Below are 15,379 nucleotides of genomic sequence, written 5' to 3' on the forward strand. Positions count from 1 at the left end.
TATTGCCTCCTTTCTCCTCTTATTAAATATTTATTAAAAATTATTTGGGTAAACACCCCAGGCTCCTTTCAGAGTTCAGAGTAGGGTACCTGCTATGAGTGCCTCTGACCTCTCCATAAAATGACTTGGTGTTTAATTTTGCCAGAGTCGGAGTTGCCCTACTAAAATTATCAGGAGTTGGAGTCAGGTCTAGTGTTTTTTTACAGACTCCGCAGCCCTGGTTTTAGTAGGGTACGCCAGGAGAATGCACACTAAGAAGGAAATTCCACCCCCCAAGGGACGAGGAGGAAGGAGTTAGTTTGTCAGTATAGAGTGTAAATCATAAAGAAGGAAAATAAATAGTGGCACATATAGTATACGTTTTGTCATCCTGAAAGAAACACTCACCTACAAGCTAACTCGTAGTTGTGTGTGTTACATTGAAAGATTGTTAAAATTATTTTAATTGATGATTGTGATCTCAATAACATGGAAAGAACTCAGTATTAAGGAAGATAAAAGAAATGCACATTTTGTTAATACATCCATAAAATTAAGTTTTTATAAATTACATATGAAAATACTTTTTATATTACGCAACTTGTAGTATTACTTAAATTTTGATTTTTGCTTTACAGGTAGCATTTACTACTAAAATATATCATCCTAATATCAACAGTAATGGTAGTATTTGTTTGGATATTTTGAGATCACAATGGTCTCCAGCACTTACAATATCAAAAGGTATGTGTGTTTTTTTTATTACTTTGTGCTCAAGCAAAAAATTTACTTCTGAGAAGTAGACGTAGGAATTTGAAGGAGCATTGCAAATTGGTGTTGATGGAGTTGAATAAAGATGAAAATTTACTGAAAACTATAAGGTGGCAGTTTATGAAAATCTCAAATTGTCTGTGCATATACAGGTTTGTTTACAAACTTTTTTTAATAAGTGACATTTAATGAAAAATTTGTGTCCTCGGATAACTTTGCTTACAAGACATTGGACATGCTTAGAAGAAAGTCCCACTAAATGCTGTATCTTGAGAAGCCAGATTATCTTAGACTCTGTTAGTACAAGTACAAAATTTTTCTCTTACAAGGAAGGATTAAAAAATATGTGGACAAACTAAATAATACCTCAATCCTGTAGTAAATAAATGCCCAAGGTTTAAGATTTTTTGAAATGTGCAGCAAGGCAGTAACAAGTAAAACTACCCGAGCCATCACAAAACTCCTCACTTAACTTCTCGCAAGTAAACTTTTCGTTTGGTCTCCTTCTACAGACATTGTGATGTTTTATTAAATTTATAATAATTAAGTTTAGAATCTGTTTAATAACTTTAAGGTCATGATTGATTTGTTAAAGACGATGTTTTTCTTTTTCACAGTATTGCTCTCAATATGCTCACTGTTGTGTGATCCAAATGCAGACGATCCACTGGTTCCTGAAATAGCTAAAATATACAAGACCGACAGAGAAAAATACAATGAACTGGCACGTGAATGGACCAGGAAGTATGCAATGTGACCCTTTAATAAATACTGTGTAGTGCTGCTTCCATTCACCATCTCTCTTTCTATTTTCTTGTTTATTTCCTGTTCTGGTCAATATGGTTTGGGGGCCAGTCTTTGATGGACGTGCAGCAATCGGACACTCCAATGTTACGACGTCTCTCTAGAATTCGATAAATGCTACAAACTGGTGAATTGGGAATGCTTAGTTGACCAGCATGGAATTTAATCATATATTGTCTAAGACACTTGGTACCAAAAAAAGAAAAAAAATTAGTAAAAAAAAGAGGGACAATCTTCCATATACTTTGGGTGATCAGTGTCCCATTAATAATGTGAGTTTCTGTATAGCATTGTTCACTTAACAGCACATTACAGTGGTCACACAGTACACGTATATACAAACTGGTAGAATTAATATTAATCAATGTTTAAATCTGTCATAAGTTAACAGCAGATAAGGAAAAGTGAAAAACATAATGTCCAGACTTATACCTCAAGTGTCCTTTGTGTACATGTATTTTTTTTCCCCCATTTTCGATGCCTACTGACTTGTGCTGTGTAAATAAATTTTTACATCTGCCATTGAAACTTTTTTCTTATTATTTTGCTTTATTAAACTTTTTTTTGGAAAAAGTTGACGGCTGGCCACGATATCAAACCATTGTAAATGTTCATAAATTTAGAATGCTTTAATTAGAATAAATTTTAAAATTATTCACAATACGTAGGGTATTATTATTGATTTTTATCCAGAGAGATTATCATTTTCTATAAGTTTTTTGGGAATTTCTGCTGTTTCTGCCGGACTATAAAAATTCTTTGACTGACCCTCTAAACTTGTCTGGAACAGCTAATTTCTTTTGGTGAAAGATTGGAGTGCCACTCAGATTCTGCTCGTCTCGGAGATGTGTTCCGGCTGTAAATACGACGACTGTAGTTTAAAAAAAAAAAAGTTTGGTGTTAGCCTTATTTTTATTTTTTTTTGCATGTTGTCATTCCATACGGTTATATTTTCAGTTGTAAATGTCATACGTGTATGAAAAGAAGTATATTTGTACAAAAAAATAGAGTACAGATATCTATATATATATATATAAACGAAAAAAAAAATTGAAAAAGTTGGTGATGGAATTTATTACTAAATAGATGTTTTTATTACAAGAAAATTTAGACTACAGTGGGAATTGTTTTATTCAACATCCAATCAATTTCTACACATTAATTTATTTACAGGATATTGGAAAAGATAATCCCGTTGTTATTTACCAGTTTTTAAAACACTTCACATTTACAATGAGCCGCATAAATAGTTGGTTTTTTTTTGGTCATGAAGCCTCAATATATAACAATGGAATGCATACACTTTTATTTTGGCAGTTTCTATGGAGTAGTGTCTACTGCTGAAGATATGTATTTCACTGCTGTGCTATGTTTTTATTCTCGGTGGCGAAAGTTGTCCCGGCCAGCTGCGTCACCATTAGGAAGAAGTGTTTTCGGAGGCTTGGGCTTTCAGGATACCGTAACAGGCTTGGCACACTCTGACCGGCTTTAGAATGCGTAGGCGGCTGATCTCTGACTCAAATCTGCTGCACCTGTGAGACAAAAGACGCAGATTTAGGAACTAAAAAATCGATGCACACCCCTCCGTCCGGACTATTACCTGGAGCAGAAGAGCTGGCCACAGTTTCTGCAGTGGTGGCGGCGTTCGGCAAACGAAAATCTCACCCCACAGGCCACGCAGCTGTCGCCACCCTCGTCTCTCACCCAGTGATCAGCCATGGCCCTTCCTGGATGATCAGTGACACTCCAGCTGAACACACGTCCTCTCGCATCTCCCACATACACGCACTTGTGGTCTCTGAAATGAAGACCCATTCAAATTAGGAACCAAAATTAAATTACAGTACTAACTTTTCAGAGAAAAACAAAAAGATTAAATAGTCAATTGGCTGAATTGTGTGCATGCAAACAATAAAGAAAATTAAAATCTTCAGCTATTCTGACAACACAGAATAACAATAATAATTAATTTTTACAATTTCTTTTAAATCAACTGTTACATAGTTTAAGTTACTGTAAACTTTGTAAATCCTTATCACCTCTCTTACAATGGCAAATAGTGACAGGGAAGTACTGTTATCTGTTATTTCCTTCATATATAAAATTTGCACTTGTTAAAAAACAAAGTGGTTTGTCATCACGTGCAGTGTTGCCACAGGCGATTAAAGTGCTGCTATTTGCAACTTTCGATCATGATGACTTTTGGGTAAGTGTGAATAGGCAACTGTTACAGCAGTGCTCCAACCTTTTCTCACACAGTCATATGTACATGCAACAGATAAATCCTCCACAAAAATTCAAAAAGATGATTCTGATACGTGACCCCAGTATATTTTACACATTGCAGTTGTATTTCAGAATATGCGCTCATGTAAAATCAAAAGCTTGTTAGAATTACTTCTGTCAGAAACATTAGTGACAATAAAATACACAATGATTAGCTTATTACATGTTTATGATGGGCCCGTGAATATGATAAACTCTGTGCTTGGAGACACTGTATAGAACAACAATTTAGTAATTGGGATACATTTTCATTTACCCTTTAAAAGAAAATAATTTGATTTCCACAGAGGAAACTTTTTTTATTGGTCAATTTTGATGATACTAATTAGTAATCCAATCAAACTCCTGAACATGTTATTCAGATTTCTTTGTAGTGATACACACTATGACCATTATCATTTGTATTTCCTTTGTAAACTATTAAACTTTGTTGTTTCATTTTTACGTGTTTGTTTACAAGCAACCCACAGGAAGTTGTCACTTCTGAAAAACAGATTAGGATTTTGGATATCTAAGATATGATATAGTTAATTGACTTAAAAATACTATGCTTATTGTTCGGTTTTAATAATCTCAACATATACTATAGTGAAGAAATATATGGTCTAAATCACAAATGAGAGTGAAAGAATTGTCGGGTCACTCTGAAAAATTTAAAAACATTGCCACCCTTTTTGCCGCCACCTGTTTTACTCATTAACGCAGGTGCTGGTAGCTTTATCAGTTTGGTGTGTGGAAATCAAAACGTGTTAAACTGTTTACAAGGGGAGGGCCAGACATTCGGTCTCCAATTCGAACATAACTTGGTATACATGTAAAAATGGCTCCTTGTCCAAATAAAAGGACCTACTTTTCAAGCATTTCCAAAAAATGGACCTCTTAATGCTAAACACTAAATTTTCAGTGTTTGGAAGTTTCGTATCCAAGAGTGATGATGGCCAAGTGAAATGACACTATGCACCACAGTTAGCTGATGTAGGTTTGAAATTTTAGTTTAATGTAACATCAAAAAAAAAAAATAATAATAACAGTGTGTTGTTAGTAATAATAATGCTTACAAGCAATATTTTGTTAGTTTCATAAGCTGTAAATGTGAGAAATAATGAAATTAAAAATTGTGATGTTACCAAAAACAAGCCTCTGTACATTTAACTCTGTTATTAAATAAAATTTTCTTTATATTTATTTTTAGTTGTGGTGGTGTGAAATTCAAAATGTAACAAACATGAATGTACGAGGAAACTGTTCATAATATTAACAATTAAAAAAAAAATAAAACACTGACTGCTGCCCTATTTTCATATCACTTGTCTTTTTTGTCCAGATGCAGTAATGTCTAAAGCTTATTCGCTTGTGAAAATAAAACTTTTATTTCTTCACATTTATTTAACAATGTAAAAGAGTTAAAACTTAGAGGCTTGTTTTCTCTAAACAGGAAATAAAGTCACAATTTTTAATCTTGTTTTATAAGGTTAAATGTGAGGGATAATAATAATGCTAATGATGCAGTAAAATAATAAAGTAACACACAAAATTAATTAAACTAAACCAAAACTCAGAAGGTTTGAACCTATGGTATCTAGCTCCAGTGCTTAGCATCTTATTCACTTGGCTATCTAAAACTTATAAGTGTTTGGAAGTTTTAAGCTAAACACTAAATTTTCAGATGCCCAATTTTTGGAAACACTTGAAAAGTAGGTCCTATTTGGACGATGAGCTGTTTGTGTTTAGGGCTACATGCTCACCAAGTTTCATTTGAATCGGAGACTGATCTGCCCCACCCTGCTAGCAATAGGAATAATTTTTAATGAATGTGATCAAACGTGTTATTTAGAATCAATGTTTAAACAGTATTTCACAGGTCCTGCCATGTCAAAATTTTTGTTTTAGTCTACTGAAAAAGATTAAAATGAAAAAGGTCATCCCAAAAAATTCCCCTAAAATTTTTCAGTTGATAAAAAATCTCAATGTGAAAACGACATCACCACCTAATTTTCTTCCCGAACTGACATGTGACATTAAATCATTAGATGTGTGGTGCATGGAAGCTCGACATTTTGCTGTTTTTCCTGAAGTATGATTGATTCAATTTCATACTGAATAGTGAAACAAGTGGATTAGGATTTTATCACCACTTTAATAAAAATATCTCCAAGTGGCAATTTTAGTCCTATGCAGTGCAATCTCTAGTTTGTTGAAACAAATTCTGCCAAACATTCCAGTTACCAAAGTTTATTGGTAAATGCATGCAAAAACTAAGTAAAATCATTAATTACATTTTAATTTTCCAATCGTAAAAAAATACAAAGATGCAGTTTTGGAAATTGTTGGTAATTTAAAATTGGATTTTCTTTTATCCATAACTAATCTGCCCATTAAACAAACATGTATATCATCATCATCAGATATCGTAAAAGATGGAATAATTTATAACCTTGTTTTGTCTTAGTTCCAACATATAAAATAGAAAAGATGTTTTAACAAATATTTCTAAATTATATATCAGTATATTACAGTATAAGAAATGCAGGTGAGAATAATGTCACTAGAAATTAAATTATGTATGATAAGTTCTTTGTACATAGTCTTCTAATGGTTAATGGAGTTGTGTTGAAAGCAATTTTTTCCATACACACAGGTACAAGATATATTGATAGAAATTTGTATGGGCAAGACACAGTGAAATAGCTCAAATACCATAGAAGGAATTAAAATTGACTTATCTATACACGGCTTTCTTTTGCATATCAGCATTGAAAATACATAAATGCTTCATTACCATTTTTGGATCTCTTGTCAACCGGAGAAAAGCATAGAATAATTATTTTTAAAAAATGTGAAAAATTGTCAGATTTCAAGTCACAAATCTTAGTGTTCTTTTTTTGAACATAAGAACAACCAATTTCTTTTGTTGTAGAAAGTTATTGGTTATTTAATCAAGTATTCTAAAAAATTTCATGATTATTATTAGCATGGGTATTTGATTAAAAGTGAATAATAACGCAATTAAAAGATATTTAACCAGCCTTCTTCATACTTGCTTTAAAAATAATATTTAAGAAATTNCTTTTGTTGTAGAAAGTTATTGGTTATTTAATCAAGTATTCTAAAAAATTTCATGATTATTATTAGCATGGGTATTTGATTAAAAGTGAATAATAACCCAATTAAAAGATATTTAACCAGCCTTCTTCATACTTGCTTTAAAAATAATATTTAAGAAATTTTTAAAATGCTTCGAATGTTCACTCATTCTCTCCTATTTTTTGGGGTGAAACCAGCTAGAGAACTCAAATTAGAGCACTTAACTGCTGTAATGCTCGAGCATGTGAAATTAAAAGGGATAAAATCACAATTGATAATTAAGAAATAATAAAATTGAAACAATATAAAAAAAAAAATGATTAAAATTACATTCCAATTTGGGTTCTTGTTTTCACTGACAGCAGGATAGTGTAAGGTTTGTAAAAGATTGATGACTGTTGACAATGCAATGTTTTTGATTGAACCTCTATATCCAATAATTTATTTTATAATGACCAGTAAAACATTTATCAAGTAGTTAGTTAGTTTCAAAATTATAAATACACCCAATTTTTTTTCAATAACAAAAACATTAACAATAGTAATGTATTATATTAAATTGTTGTAAACAACATACTAAACATTTTATGAAATTTTTAGAACTATCTGACAATTATTTTTTGTAATTATCACTTGAAACAATCAAAAATTGAAAATCAAAGTAAAAACACAGGTGCATAAAATTAGTATGATAACTAATTAAAGTAATAATAAATAAATTTTCACCAGAGAGTAGTATCATTGATTATTACAACTGTGGTGCCAATTTTAAACAGTTTTTTTTTTGTGATTTAAAGCAATGCCTCGTGAAAAAACACTGAGTTGGAAATAAATGAAATTTAACAACTAAAAGGAGCAGGACAATCTAAGACAAATTTCAGCAGCAGTAAATCAATCTAAATATGCTGTGAGAAATGTGTTAACTTGGTGAAAATTATGGCAGAAATAAGCAATGTGGATGGGCCAAAAACTCTGTACCTAGAAGTGAAAGAAAGGGTTTTCGGTTACTGACGGTCAACAAGTTGTCTGCCAGAGAATCAGCATCAACTGTATGGAGATGTATACATAATCATAAAAGTGCTAAATTTACAAAAATGGCTGCCAAACTGAAATTAATGCAATTGCACGAAACAGCTAGATTAAAGTGGACCAAAGACAAGATGACATGGAAATATACAGTCTTTTCAGATTAAAAAAAAAAAAAAAGGAATTTGGACAAACCAGCCAATTACTACTGGCATAATTTGAGGAAGAACAAAGAAGTCAGAATGAGCAGACAGCAAGGTGAGGGCTCCGTGGTGGTGTGGGCAGGATTTGTTTGGGGGGTAAAACAGACATTGTATTTATAGAAGGTAGAATGAATTCAAAAAAGTATCAAGAACTGTTGTATCAAAATTTAATAATTTTTTTAATTACTTATTGGGTGAGAAAACTGGCAATTCCAACAGAAATAATGTTGCCATTCATGCATCAAAGTCAACTAAAAATTGGTTTGCTAAAAAAATTAATGTAATTGATTGGCCATCATGGAACCCCAATATGAAACCGATAGAAAGTTTAGGGCATTACAAATCATCTTGTTTATGGCCAAAACAGACAATACAACACTGCAAATGAACTGAAATTAGCTATCATAGATTGTTGGAAAAATATTAAACAACTTCAAACACTAGTAAAATGTATGTCCGATAGAGTATTTGAATTAATTAAATCAAATGGTAGACCTACAAAATATTAAGACATGTCAAATCATTTTTTATGCACCTATGCTTATACTTTTGAAACAATCAAAAATTGAAAATCAGTGATAATTACAAAACAATTATCAGATAATATACTAAACATTTTCTGAAATTTTTAGAACTTTACAACATCAATTTACTATTGTTAATGCATTTATTATATTAATGTTTTTGTTATTGAAAAAAGTTGGGTGTATTTATAATTTTGAAATGGACTGTAATAACAGGTTCATTAAATCATTCAGTCTAAATGATAAAAATTTCTCAAGTTACATATGCCAGTTTACTCACATTATCAAGTTTACATTGCACTGCTTGAAACATCATTTGTCTTTCTTATTACTTATTGAGCAAATATACACCCACAACTGCCGCAAATGATCAGGCTAAATTTGGATATAATGATTATAAATTATAAATGAATTTGGTACTAGGAGGCATTAGGTGCCATCTCATATTAAAATTAATAAGTTGTATGTGTATATTTGCTTAATATTGGGTTTTGTTTGTTGTGTATGTTTCTATATTACTTATTAAAATTGTGATCAAGGAGAAACATGTCCAAAAAAGCATATTTGACTTAATAAATGAAAACAACTGTCACTTTAATTTTGTTTTTATGTAAGTCGTTCGTGATTGTCACAATAAATGATGAAAGAGGCATTCTATTGATAATAGCTGGAAGGGCAGCAAGATGATACCGCTTATAAAAACAATAAAAATGTGGATTTTTGGATCGGGGGAATTCTTACCAAGGAAAAATTGTTAACATCTGACTAATAAGTTATAATGCTCTAAAATGACAAAGCTTAAATTTACTGGCCAAAAAGTCTATTCAATATAAAAATTTTTATACACACTAAAGATGACAAAATTTAAAACATTATTTCTAACTATATTTTGTGCATAAATATAAGTTAGTGGTGTAGATTGCAATATTTTTTTATCAAATTAGAATGAAGCTGAAATTTGTCCACTTTCATTACAAAAAATTGGTGACAGAGTGGATTCCTGACATTGTGTTCAAAAATCACATGAAATGTACAGTATTTGGAACAATAATTAAAAAATGAAAGGGCCAAAGAAGAGAAACTGGCAAATTTGTACTAAATAAGCCTTCAAAACTTAAACAAAGTATACAATTTAGTATGTAAATGATAAAAAGGTAAGGTCGCAATAAGAATTCTTAGAAAATTTGTGTATTACAGATCTTGTTCGTCCCCTTGACAAACAACTTCTGATTTCTCTAGTTTAATTTTGTGATCTGTTGAGTTAAAAACAGTTATTTATAAAAAATATGCACATCGTAGTATATTGAGTTAAAAATGATACAATTTTCATTAATGATCAAAAATTGCAAGTCCCAAAGTAATCATAACAACACAGTTGCTTATTATTTGTAGGAAACAAGATTAATATTTCCTAATGACTTTTTCCCATTCAGCAAATTTCACAGATTCATGCACTGTCTGGAAGGAGGCTCATAACTTCTGTTAAGTGCATCTTTTGAAAAAAATGTTTTTTATTGCTTATGATTCTACATCATTTTCTTAAATTGGAACTACCATTTTTGAAGTTGATCCCTTTCTGCCAACTGTGACAAAACTGAATGACTTTGAGGGGCTAACATTTTTTCATTTGACAATCTTTTCTTTGGGATGCATATTTGAGTTATTCCACTGGATCCATTAAAATGATTCACCCTATATGTTGTAATACTATTCTCCCAGTAATTTGTGATAAAGCAATTCAATGCAGTTCCCAAGCATTTACAAGAAAAATGAGTTTAAAATTTTCTGCATTCCTTATGTACCATTTACTGTGTTTCAATATATGATATAACAACAATACTTTTTTTTAAAAGTTTTTCTAATCTGCACTGAAGCAGATAGCTGTGTGAAGTAGTTTACGAATTTTAACAAAGAAACTTAGTATCTTGTAGTTATTTATTTGTTCTGCACTTTAAACATTTTATGTCGTAATTTCTATTCAGATGCATGCAACAAGTCTACAAGATGACAAATATTTCTCTTGCAAATGTTGAATTATTGGTGTAGCAACATGAGCAAGTTGAAAGAATCATGCATAACACATTTTTTAATAATTTTTATTATAATTATAATTATTCACCAAATATTTTCATGGTGTTGGACACCCTCAACTTGTTCATCTTGCTACACCAATAATTCAAAGAGTAGACAAGAAAGGAACTTTCTATTTACTTGGCAACCATTGCCTAGTAACAAAAATCATGGAACAAGAGGAAAATAATTGTGAAATTTTTTATTATACAGCAAATTAATGTTATAATTACAAAATTTCGATTTTTTCCTGTTAAAAATTTTAAAAAAACTATAGCAATAACAATTCATTTTAGTGCACTTACTTTAGAGAAAAACTTTTAATAAAGATTCGAACTTTCGACACACAGCACAGTAGTCAAATAGCTTATACACTTGGATATGTAGCCCGTTAACATATTATCTGAATAAGATGCAAGAACATAGAAAATGTTAAACTCATTTTTTTTCTTGCAAAAGTATTGAGTGGCTTTACTATTAATTACTGGGAGGAAGTGCTACAATATTTATCAAACTCGGCCAAATCGGAAGGACCATCTCTGGTAGTCTGCTTTTAGGCATAGAACCAGTCTACAGTATGAAGAGTGCGCAAATTTATGCATAATATACATTAAAGAAACTTTAAATTTTATGCATGTTTGGTATCCATTTAATTTAGAGAATTACAAACAAACAAAGATAAAAATTCATTTCTATTAACAAACTGAAATAAGCCGGTCATTTTCATTTCATGTTTTTTTGTTTAAAGTGAAATATATTTTTAACTTTACACAGTTAATATAGATAGTTACATTCTTGCTGGTCACAGAATGAATTCAAACGAGGTTGACCATAAGAATGTACTGACATCTTGTATTACTGAATTGATTGCTTTATTGTAAACATTGATAAAATGAAATTTATCAATGTTTACAATGAAGCAATCAATTCAAGCTTTTTAAAATGGGTTAAATTTATTCCAGGACAGGGTGATTCTGCTCATACTGCACCTTTTTCTAATTCTGACTTCTGAGAACAACAAATGCACAGTATTTGAAACATATCCTCAACATATACGAAAAAGCTTTATAAATATAAACTTAAAATTAAAAAACAAGTTCACCTTGCATAGGCATTTCTAAATTAATAATCTACTATATAAAGCTGAAAAAGTGGGCATTTTCTTTCTTTCTGTCACTGTATGCCAAAAATGGCCACTAGAGGTGTACCTAGCTATTATTTAAATTAACAACATAAATTATTTTATATTTTTACAGTATAATAATCAGTATATTATTATTTTTATTTGTAATTTAGTATGCCCGATGCCTGCATTGGGCCTTTCAACTTGTATTCTATAAAATGAAATACTAGTTTAAAATTTTTTTGATACGTACTTAGAAACTGCCAGTGCTGTTACTGCAGCGGGTTCCGTGTTGTCTTTTCTGTCGAATGCCGTGTGCATTGTCAGTTTGCTACGAAAGACGAGTTGACACTGCCATTCAAATCCTGTAAAAGAAAATAAAAATGTGTAACATTGGGAAAAGAATCTAAAGAATTTTGTGTTAAAAATACACTGAATTTTACTAGAGCAGAAATGAGTATTTCGTAACTTCTGAAATCATATATTTCTGGCTTTGGGGATTTTATTTTGGATTCTGCTTAAGGACTTAAACAGACCTTAATGTCTGCTAATGACTTGATAACTGCTAGTGCAATTTCAAAACAAAGCAGAGAAAAACTGTTCTGCTATACAATTCTTAATTCTAATGTTTCATTTCTACAATATTCATCTTTGAAAATAGCACATAATGAACATTATTAATTGCTACAGGAAACATTTTTCCTCTTTTTGCTCAATAAAATATTCAAGCATTTTCTCAAAAGTGTGCAGTGAAATTCTTAAGACTAAATGTTGTAGTATCCTGTTTCCCCGAAAATAAGACAGTGTCTTATACAGTAGAGTCTCGAAAACTCGGCACTCTGGATGACTCGGCCACACCTTAGATAAAATAACCTTAGATAATTAATTTTTATCATAGACAGCTTTATGCCCCATAAAGTATTTTTCTGAGGTCTGTCTTATCAGGTAAATTACTGTACACTATGTATTCATTAATTTTCATTTTCATGTAGTAAAGGCTCTATGCCTTCATAAAGTATGTACTTTTCCTTTGTTTAAGGGTATTTGGCCAGTTTATTCTCTGTTGTATTCTCAAGCAAACAATACAAGGTGAAGTAAAAAAACTTGCTGTCGATATAGATTACCTAAAAGCTCACATTGCAGAGAATTGACAACTAAGAACACTTTCTATCTCCAAGTCCATCAGCCAGAACATACCAACACGCGAGAGGAAATATATAAACTCTAGAATCATAAAATCTACTGTAAAATTTAAATACATTAAAATTCGAAGATTAAAGCATAATCTACAAAAATATAAAAACCAGAGAAATCAACAGGAAAATGAAGAAACTAAAATTCTATATAATAGTAGTATTGATAATTATAGAATAGATAAAAATATAAAATTAATAGAAAAATTTAAATACCCCTCTATAGAGGAGATATCAGAATGGAAAAAATCCCTTGTGTTAAATAAAACAAAGTATGTGATTCCTAAAGATATTCTCGAGACAATGCAGACAGGATTACACTTTAACGGTCCTAATAGTTGGAGAGTGATAGATATAATACCAAGCCTAGACAAAGTGTGTGGAGGATTGACAGAAGTAGACTCTGAGATAATGAAAATTAAATTAAGTAACATTATAAAAGCACATATTGTGAGACAAAAAGATAGAGTAATCGTCAGGGATAAAAATTATTATAAATACAAAACAGAAATTAAAAAATTGCATAAGTACTTAAATGATGATAATCTTAATATAATTAGAGCAGATAAGTCTAAGCAAATTGTAGTTGTAACCCAAGACTGGATTGTTTTAAAAAAACTACAAATCATAAACGGAAAAAATTTCAGAGAACTACAGATTAATCCAAGAAAAATCATATACGAAGAACTAAAAAAACGAATTACGAAACTACAAAAACTGGGGGATGTTACTAAAAACAAAAAAGCATTTATATTGTCTGAGGTTAACGAGAGAACTCCTCGGTTAAATATCCAACTAAAAACTCATAAACAAAACGAAAAAGTACGACCAATTGTCGATTTCAAATGTACTGTATTGTACAACTTAGAAAAATTTTTGAAAGAAAAACTTAAAAGTTACGATAATTCAATTTATTCTATTAAAAATACAGAAGAATTTTTAAATGATTTGAAGAAGGTCCAGATAGAAAATACGTTTAAATTGGCTAGTCTTGATGTAATATAAATGTACCCATCAATAACATGGCAAATGATTAATAACCAATTGAGAAAAATGAATGTTGAATTTTATATTATAGATCTACTAGAATTCGCTTACAAGAGTAACTATTTTGAAATAGACAATAAATATTACACACAGGAAGACGGCATTAGCATGGGGTCGGTTATAGGCCCGAAATTATCTGAACTGATAATGATTGAAATAGACATAAAAATTAAAGATATTCCTGGTATACATTACTATAGAAGATACGTAGACGATGTTCTAATAGTATATAATGAAGCTGAAGTAAAAACTGAAGAAATAAGTAAATTAATAAATAATATTTATACAGAAATTCAATTTACTATCGAAAAAGAAACAACAACAGATAATAGCATAAGGTACCTTGACGTAGTTATTACTAGGAAAGAAAACAAATTAATGTTCGAACCTTTTAAAAAACAATGTTCGATCAACAAAACATTGAATTATCATTCTAATATTCCTCTGCATATAAAAAAGAACATTTTTTATATGGAATATAAAAATATACTCAATAGAACTAGTGAACAGGGAAAGAAAGGAAAATATATAAATGACTTACACAAAAAATTTAGTTTAAACGGATACCCTACCAAATTAATTAACGACTGGCAACAAAAAATAGATAATAGTATTGCTTTCCCTGTTAAAAAAGATGAAGAAAAGGAAAAAATTAAATAGAGGAGAAGGTGGTATTATGGAACCCCAATTACATTTTAGTGAATTGTAAACAAGGTATCATAACTACACCCACATTTTTTGTGCTAAAAGTACTGGTAACTTGTAAACTAAATGTTCCTAATTGGATTTTTCGCTAGTGTAATTAAAAGTGTGGTTTTTGAAGGCTTTTGTACAAAAAGTCCAAAAGTAGGCTTAGAGAAAATTGGGTGGTAATATGGAACCTTACTGTATATTTTCAAATAAATGCTTTAATGTAGCCAAAAACAAATAGGAAAGGACAAAAAAAGTTAAATAATTACCAAATAATTTACTCCAATGTATTTTATTGCAAAAATGCTTTTATAATAGAAAAATATGACCTCCATCAACAATATATATTCCAGCAGCTCTTTTTCGATATTCTCGGGAAGAATTGACTTTCTACCTAGTGTCTTTTTCACAAATTGCTCTGGAGGACTGTCTGCTTGCAAATAGAAAGTTCGGAGGAGTTGAGTTCTATATTACTGTAAAAGCACCAATGGGGTCCATATTTCACGCATCGCCATCTTGAATTAACTTATGTCTGTCAAGACCAAAATTTAAAAAACGTGAACATCACACAGATTAATA

The 15,379-nt window shown here is 30.7% G+C and overlaps 3 protein-coding genes across 3 annotated transcripts in view; 2 read left to right on the forward strand and 1 right to left on the reverse strand.

Moving 5' to 3' along the window:
* LOC111614478 (ubiquitin-conjugating enzyme E2-17 kDa-like) overlaps positions 1-2,217 on the forward strand; it is a 57,591-nt gene extending 55,374 nt beyond the window's left edge. Inside the window, exons 4-5 of the mRNA XM_023355853.1 lie at positions 605-723; positions 1,368-2,217. Coding sequence (XP_023211621.1) covers positions 605-723; positions 1,368-1,507 — 259 coding nt within the window. The 3' untranslated portion in view covers positions 1,508-2,217. The remainder of the gene's footprint in view (positions 1-604; positions 724-1,367) is intronic.
* Positions 2,218-2,613: 396 nt separating this feature from the next.
* The window catches only part of LOC111614479 (WD repeat and FYVE domain-containing protein 3-like), a 41,556-nt gene continuing 28,790 nt past the window's right edge, over positions 2,614-15,379 (reverse strand). Inside the window, exons 20-22 of the mRNA XM_023355854.1 lie at positions 12,124-12,235; positions 3,155-3,352; positions 2,614-3,086 (exon numbers count right to left, since the gene is read on the reverse strand). Of these exons, the coding sequence (XP_023211622.1) occupies positions 2,972-3,086; positions 3,155-3,352; positions 12,124-12,235 (425 nt within the window). The 3' untranslated portion in view covers positions 2,614-2,971. The remainder of the gene's footprint in view (positions 3,087-3,154; positions 3,353-12,123; positions 12,236-15,379) is intronic.
* LOC111614481 lies at positions 12,924-14,819 on the forward strand. Its single transcript, XM_023355855.1, has one exon. It carries the CDS (start codon positions 13,367-13,369, stop codon positions 14,066-14,068), a length of 702 nt encoding a protein of 233 aa, XP_023211623.1. The 5' UTR covers positions 12,924-13,366; the 3' UTR covers positions 14,069-14,819.

Source organism: Centruroides sculpturatus, unplaced genomic scaffold (assembly GCF_000671375.1).
Source record: "Centruroides sculpturatus isolate CEXI.00-Female unplaced genomic scaffold, Cexi_2.0 scaffold1922, whole genome shotgun sequence".
Classification (NCBI taxonomy): domain Eukaryota; kingdom Metazoa; phylum Arthropoda; class Arachnida; order Scorpiones; family Buthidae; genus Centruroides; species Centruroides sculpturatus.

Coding starts and splice junctions, on each gene's coding strand:
- LOC111614481 (XM_023355855.1), top strand. CDS start 13,367: ATGCAGACAGGATTACACTTTAACGGTCCTAATAGTTGGAGAGTGATA.